General features: G+C 34.6%; 1 protein-coding gene across 10 annotated transcripts in view; it reads right to left on the bottom strand.

Moving 5' to 3' along the window:
- Positions 1-21,613, bottom strand: part of LOC111510402 (uncharacterized protein CG43867) — a 746,925-nt gene that overhangs the window by 100,584 nt on the left and 624,728 nt on the right. The window contains exon 1 of one of the 10 annotated variants that reach the window (XM_074169816.1): positions 21,167-21,253. The exons of the other annotated variants lie outside the window; for them this stretch is intronic. Coding sequence (XP_074025917.1) covers positions 21,167-21,235 — 69 coding nt within the window. The 5' untranslated portion in view covers positions 21,236-21,253. Of the gene's footprint in view, positions 1-21,166; positions 21,254-21,613 lie in introns of those variants that run through there. 10 annotated transcript variants of the gene reach the window in all.

Genomic DNA, 21,613 nt, shown 5'->3' with positions numbered 1-21,613 from the left:
AATTGATGGCGATATCAACGCAAAGTCGAGATACGGACGAAATGCAAATATGCGTTTTACATGCTGAGATTCGAGAAATATGATGGATGTGTTTGTGGAGGCGTGCGGCAACTTCTAGGCCAGCATTATTAATTGTGTTGCGTTTGGATTGGAATTGGTTATTTCACTGAAATTACCTTCTTGTAACTTATATTTTCAGTTTTTCCTATTTTTGATGTTTTATGCCATAATGAAATAAATATTCTATGAAAATTATCAGAGTTATATCCAACACCAAACCGACAAGTATTTCAATCACCAAGTGATCATCATCTCGACACGTGATCTTCAGAAGGAAGATTAAACTGTTTAATCTTCCTTGTCAAGGTGTTGAAAATAACGGTTTGGTTTTGGGATTAAACTCCAGTAATATTCATTACTATACCAAATGTTCTAAACAGTGCATCACAAAAATATTCTATGAAAAATCAAATCAGGGATTTTAAATATACAGGGTCCTGCAACAGTGGCGCGGTGTTCCATATCTCTATATAGGAAGCAGATAGGAATCTAATTTTCTATAATATCACCTTATTGCTCGAGCTCGACAAAATAAAAATATTGGCGGTCACACAGGGTGTTCGATTTTTTCTGGGCGGATCCCAACTGTGTCTTTTTAAATGACAACCTATATTTTTTATCGCTTTTTCGGTTTCTTCATAGAAAATAAAATAAACTTTATGTATATCTGCACTTCGAAAATATTGACGGTTTTCGAGATATCTAGCATGACAGGTTTTTTTTCCAATATTCGTCACTCAGAATATTTGAAATCATAAAGTGGTGCCAAGTCCAGTTGAAATTTTTTTTTGGTCGAATATTCTACATTGGTAACTCTCTCAAACGATATATCTGGAATCGACCTGTGATATACAGGGTATGAATAACCGCTTGCCAAATATTGTAAATGAAAATTTGCAAAATCTTCCTTATATTAAATGGAACACCCTGTATATTATTGGTCCATAAGAAGCGCCAACGAAACCTCTACAAATTTCATTAAGTATTCCCTATGGCTGAGTTCAATAGTTTTTCTTAAATGAGCATTTCTTTCGAAAAATGGTCATTTTTTCAAAGCGAAATCCATTTGACGACTGATAAGACTATACAAAAAATACCCCTTCCTTAAAATATCGCCCATTCCTAAAATTACCTGTTGCTAGATAAACAAGTTGCGAATTACACCACAAAATGGACGTTCTTGAATAGTTACAATAATTTCAAAAATCTCGGAATTTGTGCCATATTCTTTCGGTCTAAAACAACCTTTCAGCGAATGAAATATTTATTGGAAATCAAGTAGCAAATGACAGAACAAAATATTTGGCTGCAAATGAATATTGAAATTTTCAGTCAATCGTGAAGTTGAACTGTCGGTATAATTTCATCAGAATGTTGTTATCAAAAAGTGATTTGATTGATATGATTTTCATATTAGGTGAATCAGACAGGAATTGTTTATTGGCAAGTAGAATTTATTCTCAACGGTATCCAGATAGAAGGCATCCAGATGAAAGATCTTTCCGAAAGGTCTTGGGACGATTCGTTGAAACTGGATCTATTAATTATTCCAAACATGAGCGCATCAAGCCAGCTACTAATGAAGATAATGAATTGCAAGTTCTTCTTGCTGTTGAAGAAGATCCTAGTAGGAGTCAACGACAAATTGGGGAAATAGTGGATATAAGTGAGAGATCATTGCAACGAGTATTGAAGAAACATCGCTTGCATCCATACCACGTTCAGTTACATCAAGAACTACTGTATGCTGATTTCGAGAAAAGAGTGAGATTTTGCAATTGGGCCATGAACAAAATTCGTCGAAACGAATATTTTTTCAATAATATTTTATGGTCGGATGAATCGACATTCCATAAAAATGGATTTGTAAATCGACATAATTACCATTATTATGCGACAGAAAATCCTCACTTATTGAGACAGGTGGATTATCAACATAGGTGGTCGATAAATGTCTGGGGAGGCATCATTGGAGAATATGTAATTGGTCCATACTTTTTTGAGGGACATATGAATGGTGCAATGTATCTCAATTTCTTACGAAATGATTTACCAGGTTTGTTAGATGATATTCCTCTTGACCTCCGCAATAGAATGTGGTTACAACATGATGGTGCACCTGCTCACTATTCGGCAGAAGTGAGAGATCATCTAAATGAAGTATTTCCCAATAAATGGATAGGACAGAATGGGCCTGTACGGTGGCCCGCTAGATCACCAGATTTGACGAAACTAGATTTTTTCTTATGGGGATACATAAAAAATATGGTTTACGTTGAGCCACCAACTTCTTCCGAAAATATGCGACTTAGAATAACGAATGCTTTTCGCAGCATTACACCAGCTGTCTTGCGCAGGGTAGAACAGTCTTTCAAACATAGACTTCAGCTCTGCATTCAAGAAAATGGAAGACATGTTGAACATATTTTATAAAAGTTTCATTATCAACCTTAATTAAACTCTCCCTTTTGTAGTTTTGTAATTTGCCAGTTGACAAATTTGAATATCTAGAACTCAAGCTCTGAATGAATATAATAACATGAAAAAAATAGTTATTTATAATGTTTCTTTCTTTTAACTTGTTTGGTTTGATATTGCACGATTTATGAGTGAAATTCTGCATCCAATAAAAAAATAATTTTCCATTTAGCAAAAAGTGATAGGTACATACATTTATTTCGTTAAAAAATATTTGTTTGGACACCTTCTAATGTACAAAATTGAAACAAGATATCTTTCGTATATTTTTATCAGTCGTCAAATGGATTTCGCTTTGAAAAAATGACCATTTTTCGAAAGAAATGCTCATTTAAGAAAAACTATTGAACTTAGCCATAGGGAATACTTAATGAAATTTGTAGAGGTTTCGTTGGCGCTTCTTATGGATCAATAATATACAGGGTGTTCCATTTAATCTAAGGAAGATTTTGCAAATTTTCATTTACAATATTTGGCAAGCGGTTTTTTATACCCTGTATATCACAGGTCGATTCCAGATATATCGTTTGAGAGAGTTACCAATGTAGAATATTCGACCAAAAAAAAATTTCAACTGGACTTGGCACCACTTTATAATTTCAAATATTCTGAGTGACGAATATTGGAAAAAAAAACCTGTCATGCTAGATATCTCGAAAACCGTCAATATTTTCGAAGTGCAGATATACATGAAGTTTATTTTATTTTCTATGAAGAAACCGAAAAAGCGATAAAAAATATAGGTTGCCATTTAAAAAGACACAGTTGGTATCCGCCCAGAAAAAATCGAACACCCTGTGTGACCGCCAATATTTTTATTTTGTCGAGCTCGAGCAATAAGGTAATATTATAGAAAATTAGATTCCTATCTGCTTCCTATATAGAGATATGGAACACCGCGCCACTGTTGCAGGACCCTGTATATATATATATATATATATATATATATATATATATATATATATATATATATATATATATATATATATATATTATATTGAAGAAGAAAGTAACACAAATTATGAAACTATGAAACAACAAAAATTAATTGGCGCTCTGGGGCGACCATTGATTCCAGTGGCGCATTTGTTTTTTCAGCTGCAGGAAAACCCGAAAAAACCTGCAGCACCACATTAACTGAAGATCATGATCTGCCAATTCTCTTTCATAAAACAAAATGTAGGGTGTCTCCAGAGACTCCAATAAACGCCAGAACACTTAGTGACACGACTATCGTCAAACTTAAACCATTCCGTTTCGTTTTTGACCAACGCGAAATAATGACCAGATTCAATGCTAGAACCACAGTGAACAATGACTGCATGAAGATTATAATAGTGGTCTGCTAGATTGAAGTGTTCATCTATTTCGAACCTTCGTAAGAGTTTGGTGCTTCCGTCAGTGGTTGTCATATTTGAAGATCATCAGTGTTATTATTAGATTGACTGATGCCTCAGCTATACCTGTTTTCTTATAAATTCCAGTTATTTCGGCAATACAGTTGATCATCACCCGTTAAAAGTTCCATTTTCAGATGATTTAAAAATAACTTTGCACGGACTGATTATCAGTCATACAATTTGGAAAGTCAATGTCATCTCCTTTAACTAGTTTTTTGAGAGTTTTCCACTCCCTGTAACTTATATTTACATGTTTTTCCTATGTCTGATGTTGTTAAGTATTTTATGTTAGATGTGTCAGATGTGATCAAAAACAAAGACAATGTCTATCTGGAAATTCTGATTTTCTCAATTGAAAAAGCGTTCATTTGATTGAACCTTCTACTAACCATAATCACCAACTGGGCTAAATCCGCTCCCTGCGAAACGACAAGGGTGTATCACCCGCAGAAAACATCCTCCTAACGTAGTATACTCTTTTATTTAACGGTCCCCATGAAAATTGTGGTTTTCGGCCGCCCTATATAGAGGTGGCTTGCAGCTTCTACGTGCTGGGAAAGTCAATCTGGCCTTGTTTAAACAAGTGAGCAACGCGTAGTTGTCGTTTTTTATGAGGCTTCTTTTATTTAGGTCCTCGGGTTGCAGGAGAATCGTCATTGAGGATTCATTCGACAACTTCACATTGATGCGCTTGCACGGATTGAACATGAAAATTGTTTCCCTTTTTTATCGAGTGAGTTACATATAACTCAGATATAATTCAGTTGAAAATGCTTTCATATGATTGACAATATTTCTTATTCACTGAAGGTGCAACTGTACGACTGGAAACAGAAAGATGAACAACACAGAAAACCAAAGTCCTGAAATGAATTTGTAAATAAATAAATTATGCCGTTCATAGGACGATACAAAAATGAAAATGAAACATGTAAAGATATGTAAAAATAGTGATGAGATAAAGATAAAGAACGTATGAATAGTTACACCGTTTGTTATTCGATAAAATAAATATCATTAATTCTTCTGCAAATTGTCATTATAGATACACTTGGGTAATAACTACACATGCGTCATCAACACTGACGTGACAAAACAAATTCTTTTCTACAAAAAGTGAGCCCATATTCAGATGATAGCTACATTGGTACATTGAAGAATAGTAGTAGGTATAGTAGTAATAGTAGAAGAAGTATAAACGAGTCCAAATCCAGTTGGATAGTTGATGACGCATCACTATCGTTTACCAGTTCAATGTTGATTATTATATAAGGTTTGAACGGTTTAACATTTTCACATTACACAAACAGTTGTTTTTTTCACTAATGAACTACGGGTATTATTTAACATTTCATAAAGAATGAACTTCAATCTATAAATCTGAACCTCAAATTAAAAATAACTCTGTCTAATGTTCTACCTACTGGATTGATATATTGGGAAATAATGGGGAAGGGGTGGCAAGAATGGGCTAATTTTGACCAGAAAATTCTACGAGCTGCAAGGTATCCGACATAATGGAGATTTCAGACTATGTGGAGGAATGAACAAACATGTTTATGGATTGAAGGGGATTTATTTTCAGGAGTGATTAATTTATGGGAAAGAAAGTTTTTGGCTTTCTACTACTCCATCTTGATACAAAAAATGTGGGAATCTTCCAAAGAAAGAAAGGAATCAATTAGTTTCAAAAGAAGTAAATCCATACATAGATGTGTAGATGATGCAAAGGAGTAACTTTCAGACTCTTCTATATATAGAGTTACTTCTGTTGAAATTGATTGCCTCCTTCCTTTTTCTGGATGATTCCCACATTTTTTGTATCAAGATGGAGGAGTAGAAAGCCAAAAGTTTTATTTTCCAAAAATTAATTGAAAATATAACCCTTTCAATTTGAACAAAACTCCTCTGGCTGAGATTTAAACAAATGAGTGAATGAATGTCATTACAATGCCATCGATGACATGAATAGCAAATTCACTGCGTGACATAAAGTCGTAATTTATGAATGAATAGTGTGTTTCTTCTCATAATGTTGTCTAGATTGGTACTGAAGAGCCCTAAGGCAAGTGTATTACGGCGAAACATCGATGTCTACCAGTGAGGATGACAGTGTTCTATGTAAGTGAAATTTTTACCTTTCATTTAGTATATTGTGTAGGAATCCTGTGAATGATATCTGATTCAATTCCATATCGAATGTTTGAAATACAAACTGAGTAGAGAAAAGTGTTTTTTGTATAATTCAGTGTTCATATAAAAGTATTTGTTTCGAAAGAATTTTTCTTTCGTGTAATTCAATGTTTATATGAAAGTAGCTGTTTCAGAAGGGCTTTTTCTTTCAGTTTGTGTCTGAAAGTTACTTTTTTGCATGATCCTATACTCTATGTATAGAGTTACTTCTTTTGAAATTGATTCCCACATTTTTTTGTATCAAGATGGAGTAGTACCTGAAATGAAAGCAAACGTTTCTCTCAAATTCAAGTTGACATCACACAGAATGATGAAGAGTCATATCGAAAACATGCTTGGCAGAAACAAACCTGTCAAAAATCCAACAGTGGATGATAGTTGGAATATATACAGTATGTGGAAAATTTTTCATTTCAAACAAATAGTAGCTCGGTTTAAAGTACGTTCATTTTTTAGATAAAACGTACATGCAAATATTGATTTGAGCATTCAATTGTCCTTACAGATATTAAGCTGACAATGACAAAAATAGATTGACTCTATATTGGGTACCAAAAAAATTAGTAATCATGTTTTTCTTAAAGATATAAGTAGGCGTCAAAGGATGAAAAATAATGATCATCTTCTGATGATGCAAATTGGTTGGTTGAAGGCACATTCACAACAGCGTTGCCTACAGTTCGTTATGTGGAAGTAGATAGTGATTGTGTTTGACACACTTTTTCATTACTTTCAATTGAAATTATTTTGTTGCAGTCTACATAAATTCCAATAAAGCACTGATGAGATTTCTGTAAACTGACAAGTATATTGAAACTGGTTCAATGAAATTAACAACGAAGTGTTACAAAATCTCAATAAAACACCAATCATATTACGATCAAGTTGACAAAATCCTTGTAACTGTTAACTGACAAGTATAGTATTTATGAAGTAGTCAATTCGTGACAGTTTCTTTGTATGGCATGGGCGTCGGGAATCACTTTTTTCCAAGATCAATTTCATTTTTCATAAACCTACAGATTCTTTTTATTAGTAGTAAAGAGTTATAAACATAGTTTTTTATTTAGCTGTTCGGATTGACTCCATATAGACTGTACCTTGGAACCCTGCTTGGTGAAATGAACAACGAATTATCCAATTCAATGTAATGAACATATTCTCAAATTTTCTCATATTCCAATCATCCAAGATTAACTTCGTTCGAAGGGCTACATTATACGATGGTTTCTCATCGAATAGGAATTTAAAATTTGTTTTCCCGCCAGACACCTGTTCCACATCCGAGAACCTTAAAATTTTGTCACTTCTTTAGTTTCCAATTCATACTTAAAATTCAGATAGAGCACCCTTAAAATATGTAGATCCGATAAAAAATATATTCCTCTGAATTTTTTTAACAAATAAAGAAAATTCGAAAGTCATCAACGAAAAACAAACCTCTTGAACAACTTTCCACGCCAACCCCTCCCTCGACCGTGACGATAATTCCTTCCGAGGCTTTAATTCATCGAGTGAGCGGCATTTATCTTAGCATTCCATTTTACAATTGCCCCCAGCCTTTTAAAACAATACACTCCATTCCACCGCACTGCATTATTCATCCTAATTTGGCCGTTTTCTTCTGAAAATAATACCCCGCAAAATTTACGGTCATGATCTCCGTTGTTGCCCCAACAAAATGTTTCGGGTCCCGAACTGAAACACCGTATTTTGATAGTTTGGTGCGCTTCGTGAATATGTATGAGGCGCTCGTCAAGGCGTATAACCTTCATTTTCAATATGATATTACTGGATGGGGTAACAAAATTAATTGCCAAAAGTACAGTTATCCAATGATTTATGGAATCATTTTTGCTGAACTGTTACAAAAAAATAGTAGCATTATGGAAAAATAAGTGAATGTCTGATGAGTCCTCGTGTTTTTCAGTGCTGAAAGTTTTTCCTATTCGGCCACTGAATCTCAAATGATATTTAGATCATTATATTATTATTCCTACCTAAGTGTGACTGCGGAAAAATTCGTGTAAAATACACGCCTGGCAAAATAATCACGAAAAACCCAAAATAGCACTTTTGAAGCATATTCGCAATATCGGTAATTCTTACTGTCCAATCTTCAGGAAGACAATATAGAAAACAAGAAAGCCCACGAGGAGACGAAAGAAGCGATGGATAGAGAGAGAGTGACGTGGAATGTGGAGAGAATGGATAGTAAGACCCTTTTACGAACCCTTTTACGAAAGCAGAATGATTATGGCATCCGTGGGAATACATACAACGTGGTGTCCAGTTATTTATTAGATCGTGAACAGAGTGTTGAAATTGATGGTGTTCTTAGTGTTCCTACAACTGTGACTATTTGTTCAAGCCTACTTAAAGCCTACTTAAAGTAGGCTTGAACAAACAAATTCCTTTTTTTTTCTGTTTATTTGTTCTTTACATGTGTTACATTGGTTTGTAAGATTTTATTTTATTATGCAAATGAACATTATTATTATTATAGAGAAAGAGGATCAAAGAAAAAATCATAGGAGAATGGCAACAGGAGTGGGAGAGTGGTATGACTGGGCGGCTAATACAGTTTTTATAGAACAGTCGGATATGAATTCTTGTATCTGTCGAGGAAGGCTGTTCAACTGCTCACGGGGCATGGCAATTTTCCGATATATCTGGCTAGATTCAACCTGGGTCCTGAAGTGCCGTGCCCTGTGGCTATGGAGAGCCTGAAACGGCAGAGCACGTGAATGAGAGATAGGATTGGATGGCGGGAGTGGAAAGAGAATATAGAACGTATGAATGGAGAAACGGAGGAAACGGAACGGAGGAAACGGAATAAATGAATGAGGTTTCTTAATGAAAGGGGAGAAAATGTGGTAAAGGATGTGAGGGACGGTTGAATGGTAAACCTATACTCCTTATTTAAAAAAATGGGAGTTGTACCTGTCACTCGCAGGGGGTTGAAGGTAGGGGTGGTATTTTTACGTTGAAAAATGTCAACTTACAATTTACATTTGATTTCGGGATTTTTTTAAATATGTACAGTAACCAGAATAAATAATTTATTCCATTTGGTTTTAACACACTGTATAGACAATTCATTTGTATACAAAATTAAAATTGTCAAGATCAGTTGAAAACAATCAATGTGAAACGAAAACTTTACCTTCTTGTTTTGACTTCATCAGAAGACATTCAAATATACTAAGCATTTCAAACAAACTGAATTTCTCCAATATTAGCAATTGCTCGAATTTTCATATAACTATTAATGTAAATATGAATTAGAATGTTTCTGTTAGTACTAATCTTCTGTTTGAATTTCAATATCTAATACAAATATGAATTGAAATGTTCCAAACTTTTTTACAAAAAAATATATTTTCCGAACTTGTTACATAAATTACTATTTTTAGTGATATCACTCTGTCTCAAAGCACTGATTGCTGCTTCTTTCTTCACACAAACTGATGATGATTTGAAATTATTACCACCAGAGCAATTGCGGGGGACCTGTAGATCCTGAAAAAAATTATGAATATGGTTCAATTAATGATACTGGTACTGAAGAGTTTCAACCTTTGAAATATACTCGTAGTATAATACGAGTATACTACGAGTAACAAATATTCCTCTAGTAATTTCGGAGTGATTTGAACTATACCGATTTTTATAATATCAGAAAATAATTAGAGAACTGTTTAAAATGATTTGCCATTTCACTCACCTTCTATTCACTCAAAAGACCTCCACAGACTTAAGAATGTTTTCTCTCGTAACGACTCTTAATTTACGACACTTTGGAATTCATTTCGAAATTAGATAGCAGAAAAAAGTAATTTTCTTACTTATCAAAGTAAAAAACCACCGTCTATCTCGCGCACTTCTAATTTCATCTCGTTCATCCACAGTCTGAAAAGAAAATTAAAAACTGCCGACAAAGTTCGGTCTCGCCGTTGAAAAATATATAATTCCGGTGAGAAATACATCAACGTGGATTTGAATAGGACGAGCACTTATTTATCTCCTCAAGGAGGGAGATTCTTGCGGCAAATCTCCGAAGAAGTTTTGAAAATTAAATTCTAAAGACCTTTGACAATCTTCACGTTCATGCGGCAATCTAACAGGAAAGAGAATTGCGGTATCTGAGATATTAAAAAAGAAGTAAGAGCCCTAAAAAAGATTCATCACAAATATTCCTTCAGAAGAAAAAAGTTATTCAAATTAATGTTAAATCTTGTATAATTGTCAAACATGATATCCTTTGAATGTTGATATATCATATTATAAAAATATTTATGTATGTATGTATGTATGTATCCACTTAGTTGCTTTAGACATGGGGGTGGTGAATTAAAAAAATATAGTCTGCAAAACTGGTTTTTCTGAAATAATTTGGAAATGCCGCAATGGAAATTCAATAACAAAATGAATCGAATGACATATTCATATAGTGGGTGTTCTATTTGAAAAAATATAACTTTGGTTGGCCGCGCTTGGCTGAATCACCCAGTATGCGAGAAAATAATTTTGAAAGATAGTATTTATCGATATGACTGTAAAAAAATTGAGCAGTTCGAAAAATTGTTTCCTCTGATAACAATGGACTGAGGGAATCTTGTTGACTCACCCTGTATATAACTGATAACTCCCACCATTGCCCACAGCAAAAAATGACGCAGTTACTTTTTCTTTCACACGTTCCTTTCAAGTAAAGAAAGGTAAGACATCGGAGAAAAGTTGATCAAGGAAATAGCCGAGAATACTGGGTATCAAATATAGTCGGTAAGACAATTAGGAATCGAAAATTCAGAGAGTGTCTTCGTAATTGAATGAAGTTCACCTTTATCAAATCAGTTTATAACTAACGTTTTCCAAAAACACTTTATTGTGAGATTTTCACTAAATTGTTTTACAAAAACGCAACACGTGTTTCGCCATACAATGGCTTCATCTGGCGTGTCTTTTCAGATGAAGCCATTGTATGGCGAAACACGTGTTGCGTTTTTGTAAAACAATTTAGTGAAAATCTCACAATAAAGTGTTTTTTGAATACGCTCGTTGTGGATTTTCATCAAGTATCGGCCGATTCCATCATATATCAGTTCATAACGTTGGCTAAAGCTAAGCGTGAACTTTGGTTATAATACAATATGTGTTGGAAATCCTCCTTCGAAATGCCGTTCAAAAGTGATATATCACAAGCCCAAATCATGAGAGCACAATTTAATTTTCCTGACTGGTAAATCGGGAATATCAACATAACAACAATGTTGCCAAAAAAGCAAGCCGGCTAAGCATATATAAAAGTATCCGTTACTGAATGTAACGGTAACGGTTTCTTATGGAGTATTGTGTAATATGTATGATATAAATATTACTGGAGTTTTTTCGCAACACCAAATCGTTATTTTTAACACCTCGACACGTGTTTCGATCACCAAGTGATCATCTTCAAAGAGAAAGATTAAAACTGCCGTTTGAAGATGATCACTTGGTGATTGAAACACGTGCCGAGGTGTTAAAAATAACGATTTGGTGTTGCGAAAAAACTCCAGTAACATTCACTGTTTGGCACCAAAGGTATTATAAGTATGTATGATATAGTAAGGAAGAAAAAGTTAGGTTGAGAATGAACGAAATCTCGATTTTTCAAAAACGACGAAAACCATGATAAATATATGTCAGATCTATACCACCAATACACGAATAACTTTGGAAAAACTCACAAGGAAATAGGTATGGATGTGCTTTTTAAAAAAAGTCATACACTACAGAGCCTTTTAGGAAATCCAAACGAGTGGAGAATTCGGAAAAGTCTTAGGAAGTTAAGGACTGCGATGCAAAATATTATGGACTGACAAAAAGATCTATTAAAATAAGATATAAGGAGCACTTAGCACACCTAAAATATGGAAGACCAGAAAAATCAGCAGTAGCCCATCATGTTTTGCAACAAAATCATTCCATAGACTTCAGTTCATTAAAATTAGTTACACAAGTTAACAGTAACAGGTATCTAGATGCCTATGAGAGTGTAGAATAATGATGGTGGACCAATACCCAATAGTATACTATATAGCTTGTTGAAATATTTTGATTATTAGATTTACCTGACTATTACATAAGGACATTGTAATTTAAGACTAGTAGATAAGACAATATTGTGAAATCAATTTAATACACTTAAGACGCAGGTACTCAGTAGAGATATCTATGGTATAAATAAAGATAATATTGTAAGTATATTTAGTTCATTCTTCCTCTTGAAGATGATCGGTTGGTGATCGAAACACGTGTCGAGGTGATAAAATAACGGTTTGGCGTTGGGATAGAACTCCAGTAATATTAATTACCACACCAAAGGTTTCAAACAGTGCATCACAAGCATATAGCATATTATCCCACTATATGATTTCGTTAACAATATCCATCATATACTCCAAGTCTTCTCGTTAATTAAATATAAACTAGCTCTCAACCAATTAGCAGGCAAAATACGTATTCTCCCGGTCTACACGTATTGACGTTTACGATCCCTTACAACTCCGATAGGGGATAAGTTCCAGTTAGTACATACGGTATCAGTTACTAATAGCATCATTTTAACGCTATACATCTTCGGTAGATGAAAGACGCCAGCCTCCCCTATCGGAAATGAGCTAAGGGTGTCACAAATTGACTGCTAGCATTATATCGAAGCATTCCCACACTTACCACAGTGTTTACTTTTATTGATATATCACGATCTGATAAACGTTTACTTGATCATGATAGACATCGAAGGAAATAGTTGGAGAGGCACTCACCCTCCACATCGGTTTTCCCAAAACCTAATTCCGATGAAATATTGATGGTTGTTTACGAAAAGCTATACGTCAATGTCGGAATGAATTTGTTCATTGTGCATTCGTGTTGTGGAAATTAATGGGTATGCATTACTGGTAATGCTTTCGTGATAGATAGTTGATAAGGGGTGATTATTGGTATTATTTCTATGTCGCTTTTTTAATTGTTATGGATTCGAAAATAATTGTAGACGATTGCTGAAAGGTATTGAATATGTTGAAAAGAGTCAATATATGACTGAATATTTATTGATAGTCGAACTAGGTGTGCAGAGACAATAAGGAAAATATATATTATAGACATATTGGACTGTGAAAGTTGATATATGTTTTTTCAAAAATACATATGTGTTTTAAAATGAATGAAAAGTGAATCGGATACATTGCCTTTCTGAGTATTTTCATCTTCCATACGCTGAAAAAGATGCGACCTTTTACAAGAAAACATAATTGAAGAAAAGTTATGAGCCTCTATAAATCTCGACTATTTACGGTGGAACAACAAGTTTCAGCGCAAGCAAATATATCAGATTTATTAATGCAACAAAACGACAGCAATACAAAAAACACTTCAGTAAGTGAATAATGGGCATTTCACGTCACACAAAATCCACAATGAAACATCTCAAAGCTTAAGGTTTTTATGAAATTACGTCTTAGCAGGAACTCAGATATATTTATCTTGGATTTCTTCTTTCCATACCACCAATACACAAAAAACTTCTGAAATTGAATGCAAAATATTATGGATTAACATAAAGATCTATTAAAATAAGATATAAAGAACACTCAGCACACCTAAAAATAAAAGCAGTCGCCCATTATGTTTTGCAACAAAACCATTCCAAAGACTTTAGTTAGACAAAGACTAAGATTAGTTAGACAAGTTAACAAAAACAGGCTTCTAGTTGCCTATGAGAGCCTAGAAATAAGTAATCATTATGAATAAGGATGGTAGACCAATACCTAATATAGTATACCATATAGCTTGTTGAAATGATATTTTAGTTATCAGATTTACCTGACTAGAAGATTCAAGACAATTGGGACTCAGGTACCTAGCAAAGGTATCTATGGTATAAATGAGGACAACATATTAGGTAGATTTAGTTCAGTCTTCCTCTTGAAGATGATCACTAGGTGATTGAAATACCTGTCGAGGTGTTAAAAATTACTACACAGTACTACAGCAAAAGTTCCAAACAGTGCATCACAAGTGCTCTTCAATTTTTCTTTCAATTCTTGTTGGGAAATCACTATTCACAAAAAGCACCTGTGTAAAAAATGTTTTACTATAAACATGATGAAGCCAAAAAACTATGGAGGACACTATAATTTAACAATATCTTAAATATTTTTGGAATATTTCCAAAAGCTGAGGCCAACAGATGACTAAAACAAAGAGGGTTTTGGGATGCTGCGTTTGGTGTTTCCAAAGTCACTGACCGTGATCAGCAGAAGAATTTATCAATTGAACTTCTATGTTATGGTGTTTCAGATCGTTTTTGTTCAGTTTTTCCAGTTTATCAAATATTTTTTCTTTACAAGTAGACATTGATGGTATTATATCGTTGTTTCCAATCCCGAGGCTTAACAGAAGTGCTCACCTCAGAAGGTTGAAGAAGCCGCGCATCTCAAGGTTGTCAAAGAGAGTGTGTGTTCGGCAAGTCTTGGCCTACACCTGCCAATATAAAGGAGATGTCTCCTAGTGACCTGTTCACCTTTCTGGAAAGGACAGGATGGACGATGACCTAAGAGGACAACTCCTCGGGAGGATGTAGAATGGGTCACATGTGGCCTAAGTCTACACTTACTCTTCCTACTCTACAGATACATATCTCCTAGTTGTTGTAAAAGTCACTGAGAGTTTGGAATTCAATGTATATAGAAAGAATACTAACATTTTCAGATCCGACCCTGAGAATTCCCGCTATTGTTCACATACGATACTCAAAACTGCCTGTAGAGTAGAACGATTCTTACGGAAAGCGGAAGTGAGAACTGTAGAAAAACTGCTGATTGAAAATAATGAGACAATATTTTTCTGGATTATGTTTTTCAGAACTTCAGTAAAAATACAGATGATGAAAGTAGGGAAGTAATCGCCTCGTTTGTGAAGAGGAATAATATTCCAGTATTTGAAAACTTTGAGAATAGTACCTTACTGATGAGATCTGACAAAGCCAGTATTATGATATTAACGGTTTCATAGATAATTTTACTATTCAGGTATATTGAAATTTCAGACTATTCAGAGAGTTTATATCACGAACTTCATCATATATCGCCGGTGAAAAAAAAGGCGAATTTGCATATACTGGAAATTTTTTGAAATAATGCGTCTTATATATTTGGTAAATATATAATAAGGTAACTATGTCTTGGAGAGAAATATAGATATATTAGGTCTGCTTCAAGTCACAATTTGTCAACAGCCATTTTTAGATTTATTGTAAGAAGCACCAATGAAGCTGTCACAAGCGAATTTATTTGGTTCAATAAGTTGAATTCAGTTTTTTTTTCTGAGAAATTGTTCTCTCGACGCAAGTTGACTAGATATTCACTTGAAACTTTGCCAGAAAATTAGCATTTTTTTAATATTAGTAAGTATTCTGTCCTACCGAAACATCTATAGAAAAGTGTGAAATAGAAAGTGGTATAATTTTAGAAGAGACAGATTTTGATAAACTTTTTGGTTTCCTACTTTTTCATTTTCATACAAAAAATGAGGCAATCTTCCAACGAAATGAAGAAACAACTACATTTCAGACACAAACTGGAAATATAGGTACTTTCGAAACAAATAGTTTTATATGAACGTTGAAATATGTTTTCTATTCGGGTTGTACTCCAAACATTCGTTATGGAATTGAATCGGAGCGCATTCACAGAATGGCTACACAATATAGTATATGGAAGAAGTAAAATTTCAGTTACACTGCCATCCTTAAAGGCGAACATCCGATATTTCGGAATAAGACACTTGTCTTATTGCTTCTTCAGCAACAATCTGGATAACATTACAATATGAAACACTCAATTAATTCATAAGAATACGACCTCATGCCACGAATGGGTTAAATCTACTTATGTCATCGATTTTAGTACCTAACGACATTCATTTGATTCAATCCGATCTATATGAATTTCGTTTGAATTGAAAGGGGTATATTTTTTTTGGGAGAGAAAGGTTTTGGCTTTCTACATCTCCATCTTCATACAAAGAAATGTGGTTCCAATGTAAATCGACCCGAAGCTACAAGGTATCCGGTATACCACGGGTATTGCTAAAGGCCCTCTGGGGTTCTTAGGTGACTTCAGACTGTCTTCGATAGGTTTCGTTGGCCTAAATATTGGTTCCACGTCGTTTCTATGGAATTCTCCCAATCCGGTTCGTATAGCCTGCTCGGATTCAACTTCGCTGAATTCATTCCATTTGAAGGAATTTTTAGATGACTGAGTACTCAGGGAGACTCTCAGGTTCACAGATGCATGGGCTCTCTCAAACAACGTTTCAATCGCCCCTCTCTTTTCTCGTGGCTGGTGGTTAGAGTTTTAATTCAGGTACTTGTCTGTGTGTGTTGGTTTCCTGTACACTCTATGACCCAATGTCCCATCCTCACGTCTGTTCACAAGAACATCCATGAAAGCTATAGTCCTTTGGGTTTCTCATTCCATTGTGAATTATATTTTTGGATTGATAGAGTTCAGGTATAATAGAAAAACGTTTAGTGTCTCTTCATCATATTGTCATTCTACGAACATGTCATCAACATAATGCAGTTTCACAATCGATTGGTCTGAGGTCCGTTGTTTTAAATTCTCCATGAACAAGTTCGCCACCACCGAACTTGATGGACTGCCGGTATATTGTTGTTTCTGCGTTGAGAACAACTCAAGCTCTTCGACCGTTATTTCATCGCCTTCGATAATGCATACCGCAGTAGTAGAGAAGAGCTAGACATGAAAACCTATAGACCACTGCCAAAAACCCCGAGAAATAGCTTTGGGACATCGATAGGATTAAAAATAAATAGATTACATGAGTTGTTATTAAAAAAACATATGCTTTTGAAAATACCAAAAACGGCCAGACCTTCACTTCGGTCCAACTCACATAATAATCCAATACTTCTCGTTCCGAGAGCCGCAGTAGAACGTGTCGATCTACTTCGTATTCATACCAGCAATATTTATATAACGTGCGGTATTGTGGGGGCTGTTCGTTTTTGAACATTTGTACCAATTGACATGTTCTATAACACGCGAATCTCAACGGAATTGTCAACGTGCCGTTATTTATTGCACCTCCGCGGGTGTCGCACGTCTACACACGCATACGTCATACACGATCCACGGTGTTGCTCGACTTTTGGGGATTTACCGCCGATATGGAGGTTCCTCTCTCTTCGAGAAAGGAAACTATCGATTGCACCTCCGTCGAGGAAACGGATGTTGTTTATCGGATTCTGTTCCATTCTATTTGTGCCGTACGTAACCACGAAGTTTCTTAATGTATGATAAGGTCCCACGTTGGGCGCCACTTTATTTTGTTCATTTTCTTATGATATTATTATTCTCAGGGTTTTTGAATTAAAGCATGACAAAATGAGTGACAAAATGAAACACTGAGAAATCGAATCAATACTATTTAAATTATGCAGAATACTTTTACAAATATGGTATTAGTAGTGAGTAGATGGTTTTATGATCTGTAGATAAACGGAGGGTGCAGATACTGCACTTCAATATCAAAATTAGAGAGACATGACTTTTTTGAAATGTTTTTGTCACGGCTGGTATCATACCCGACTTGTAGTAAAATATCTGTAAATATATCAGGATATCAATCTACCCTAGAAAGCTTCGTATTGAGACCGTTGATTTTTTTATGCTACATAAGCGCTATGCCAAATCACATTATTTCTGATAATGTTCTCTTGCTCGCTGTTACGTGCCAGTTTTGAGCCACGTATCGGCCAATATCTTTACAAATCAAAACATTGAATTCGCTTAGTAACGAACGAGGATGTTATTGATGATGCATAGCATACAATTCTTTTGGAGAGAATGTGTACAACATATCACAAAAATGTTCAGGGTCATACCGAAGCTATCATAATTCATTTTTTAGAAACTTCAAAATTCTAAACCTTCAGTACATACGTTTGTATGAAGTTTATCTCAGAATGGACTGTTTTCAGTTTAGTTCTAGTTTATCAAATGAACAGATACAGTGAAACAATATATATGTCCTTCGTCAACTTACCGTTTAATCAATAGTTCCCAAACCAACTGATTAGTTGGTAGGCTATTGAGAACCGAATATAATAGAAAGACATCACAATGCCCGATACATCAACAAGAGCGATCGAAAATGTAGTTAGGCAACCCTTCAACGCATTACCGCATTGCCGAAGCAACATTTAACACTAATTAATCAACGCTGAAACCAACCGAATCGTTAACTGTCCATATTTTCAGCGCTGAAAGACTGAAACTCCAATCCGCCTAAAGGGAGTGTTACCGATGAATTTTTTATACCGTGTTTCAACTCAGTTTTATAGCCTAGTTCACGAATGCTATTTCGTAAAATTTGAGTTCGCTTTCACGAAAACTCATTATTGAAGTGTCGTTCAGTTCATAATTTTACCCATAATAATATGATTTGAGCCAAAACTATCCCGTAAACTATTGCAGAATATTCCAAACTAGAAAAAAAAATCCTCTCAAATTTGAACGACCAAATGAGGGGTGAAAAAGCATGTTGAAATGGGGAGCGGGGTTCGGCTCACGTATATGTCGCCTGGTTCCGACGCTGCAACAAAAAAAATAGTGTAACCCATTGAATATGAATATTAGGGAAGAAAAAAAATTTAGTACTTGGTAGATGGTTGAATAGACAATAGTCCAGTGCAAAAAATGTACAGCAATTCCACTTTTAATTATGCTTTTGTTCTTAGGAGTTCTAGCAAAATTGAAATTATCACACACGAAAATAAATTCAAGTGGCCTCCCAAACCTATGCGGCACGTGTAATAAAGAAAGGTTGTCATTGCGTTGGCTTTGTTTCACAAATTTAATCACTTTGAAGATTAAGATTGCATTTTTGAATTGTACTATCTTCAGAAAAGTCTGTTAACGATTTGGCATTTTTTGTACGCATTCTATATAATGATATCATATTATCTGTTTGTTTCGAAATATACCGTTTAATGTTTCTAAGCTTGAACTGTCCTTTTATCAATTCATATTTTGTTAAATTGATCTTCTCACAGGATGACCATATGCCTTTGTAACAATGTGATTATTTATTTGTTTATATTTTATGATTACATAGTAATTCATGATACTGTGTGTATGTATGGAATATGTTATCAAGTAGTAGCGTCGAGAAACTTTCGCTTTACGTTTATTTTAATTATAACTCAGAACAAACAAAAAAGGAAAACATATGTGAGTTAGCCACTGAATTTTCTAATACATTTTTTATTTTTATTTTCCACCACCAAATAACCTTACTTTCAAACAGAATACCATTAATATTTCACTAAATTAACTGAGAAATTTATGGTGGCACTAGATCGGATAATGCTCTATTCGAAGCCAATAATTAAGCACCGAGACCGAGTGAGAGGGATAATTAACAAAAACGAAAATAGATGAAGAAAGAGCATATCGCAGAAGGCGAGTGAGCGGAGCAAAAACACATCTGCATTCATACTATGCAGATGAGGCGGTAATAAAACAATGCAACAGTATAAATTAGTTGCATGACTCTGGATAAATACCAGACACTTTGTAACTATTTATCAGTGTTGCATTTCATACAAAAAAATCCAGTTGGAATAATTCTGCTATTAATTACTCTTTGTTTGTAGTCCTTTAATTTAGTCGACAGATATGAAAGTTTGACATAATTTTCAGTAAAATAATGATGAATTGAAGGTTTTTGCATATGCTACTAGGAAGAACATGAAAGATCAATACAATGAAATATAACAAAGTAAAATACATCAAATACGACACAGTTGTTATGGGAAAGTATGAAAGATACTTGGGAGTAACACATGAATATAATATGAAACAACAAAAGAATAAAGTAATGTAAAAGAGTGAACTATCAAAATATGGAAATATCTTTTGTTTTGTCGATGGAATGACCAGTTTTTTGCCGTAATTGATCAAACATGAAAATTCAAGAATTTTCTGATGTAATGAAGTACACTCATATTACAAATTAACTCTCAAACTGTATTGAATCATTTTGGTTCCAAATAATAAATGGGCATGGAATAATTGATATATGCTTTTGTAAAACAATATGATTATTTTTTTCCGGTATCCTTCAAATATTATGTTATTATAGTGGTATGATAGAAGACCTGGCGAATTTTGAAAACATCAGCCTCAGAGAACAATGCTTTGGTAGAGAAGCGTGTGGACTTCGGTATAACATTGAATTCATATTGTATATAACCAATGTTTTTCAGAAAATGTGACATACAAAATTTTTATTTTCATTTTTATGGTAGGACTCTATATATTTTGATCAATCTACTAGCTTATATTCTGATTTCATGCACTTGACTATGTTTTTTCTTTCTCAAAATGTTCACCAAAGCTTTGTCAATAAGAGTTTTTCTTTGTACAATAAAGCATATTTATTATTATTGTTTTTGAAAATCTATTTTGCAACATTTTTGATAACGGACGAATATAAGTGTGAACGATTCCTCCCAGCAGGATATTTTTGAGTTGGATAGTTTTTAAAATATATTTTTTAAATGTGAATTTACGTGTATGAAGAATGAAGCGCAGCTCATTGCATAAATAATCTTTAGGAGAATTCCATCTAGGATGTGAGTCTGAAACGACTCACATCCTAGATGTGTTGATTAGAAATGTTTTCTGTAAAGAAAGTGAATACCAATAGAGATGAACTCTATGATAATACTGATAAAATAGTAACTTATGGTAATGATATATCGCCATTTCGTGGCATTCACCCTAATGTATTAAAAATGGCGGCACTGTATCAATCACGCATTATTACAAGAAACAAAAGTATGTGTGAAATTACAGCTCAATTGGTCGCGGTGAACCAGTTCAAAATTCAGTTTCTATATTCATCCCGCACAGACATAATAACTTGAAAAATTGTGTAATAATAATAAAAAATATTACCTTCCGCAGCATGTCCTCCAGCGAGTCCATGTCGGAGCTTCCGTTGTTGTTGTTGCTCGGTTGCACCATGTGTAGCGGCCCTTCTCCTGAGCCCCCTAGGCCGCCTCCTTCTTCCCCCCACACGCCCCCTAAGGGTCGTCCTCCCCGTGACCCGCGCACCGTCACTGATTAGTATCTTTCTTAGCTAGCGAGATCGTCATTTATTCACGTTAATACACCGAACTTAGCGACGTAGTTCACTGCTATCAAACTTTGTTTCTATCTTGCTAATGAGACGGGTGATTAACATGTCTCTTCTGGGGTGAAACACGAAGGAAAGGGGAGGGATGGTTATTTTAGCGTCGAACGAATTACTTCGAGACGGTGAAATAGTTGTGTGTGCTAGATGAAACCCCCAAGAGATTCATTACTTGGTTTTCAAGTGAACATTCATTCAGAGAAAAAATC

Source organism: Leptinotarsa decemlineata, unplaced genomic scaffold (genome assembly GCF_025532065.1).
Source record: "Leptinotarsa decemlineata unplaced genomic scaffold, Ldec_3_MD MMD2_P_RNA_scaffold_6, whole genome shotgun sequence".
Taxonomy (NCBI): Eukaryota; Metazoa; Arthropoda; class Insecta; order Coleoptera; family Chrysomelidae; genus Leptinotarsa; species Leptinotarsa decemlineata.
The sequence above is the reverse complement of the archived record's forward strand: the minus strand, read 5'-3'. Positions and strand labels throughout refer to the sequence as shown.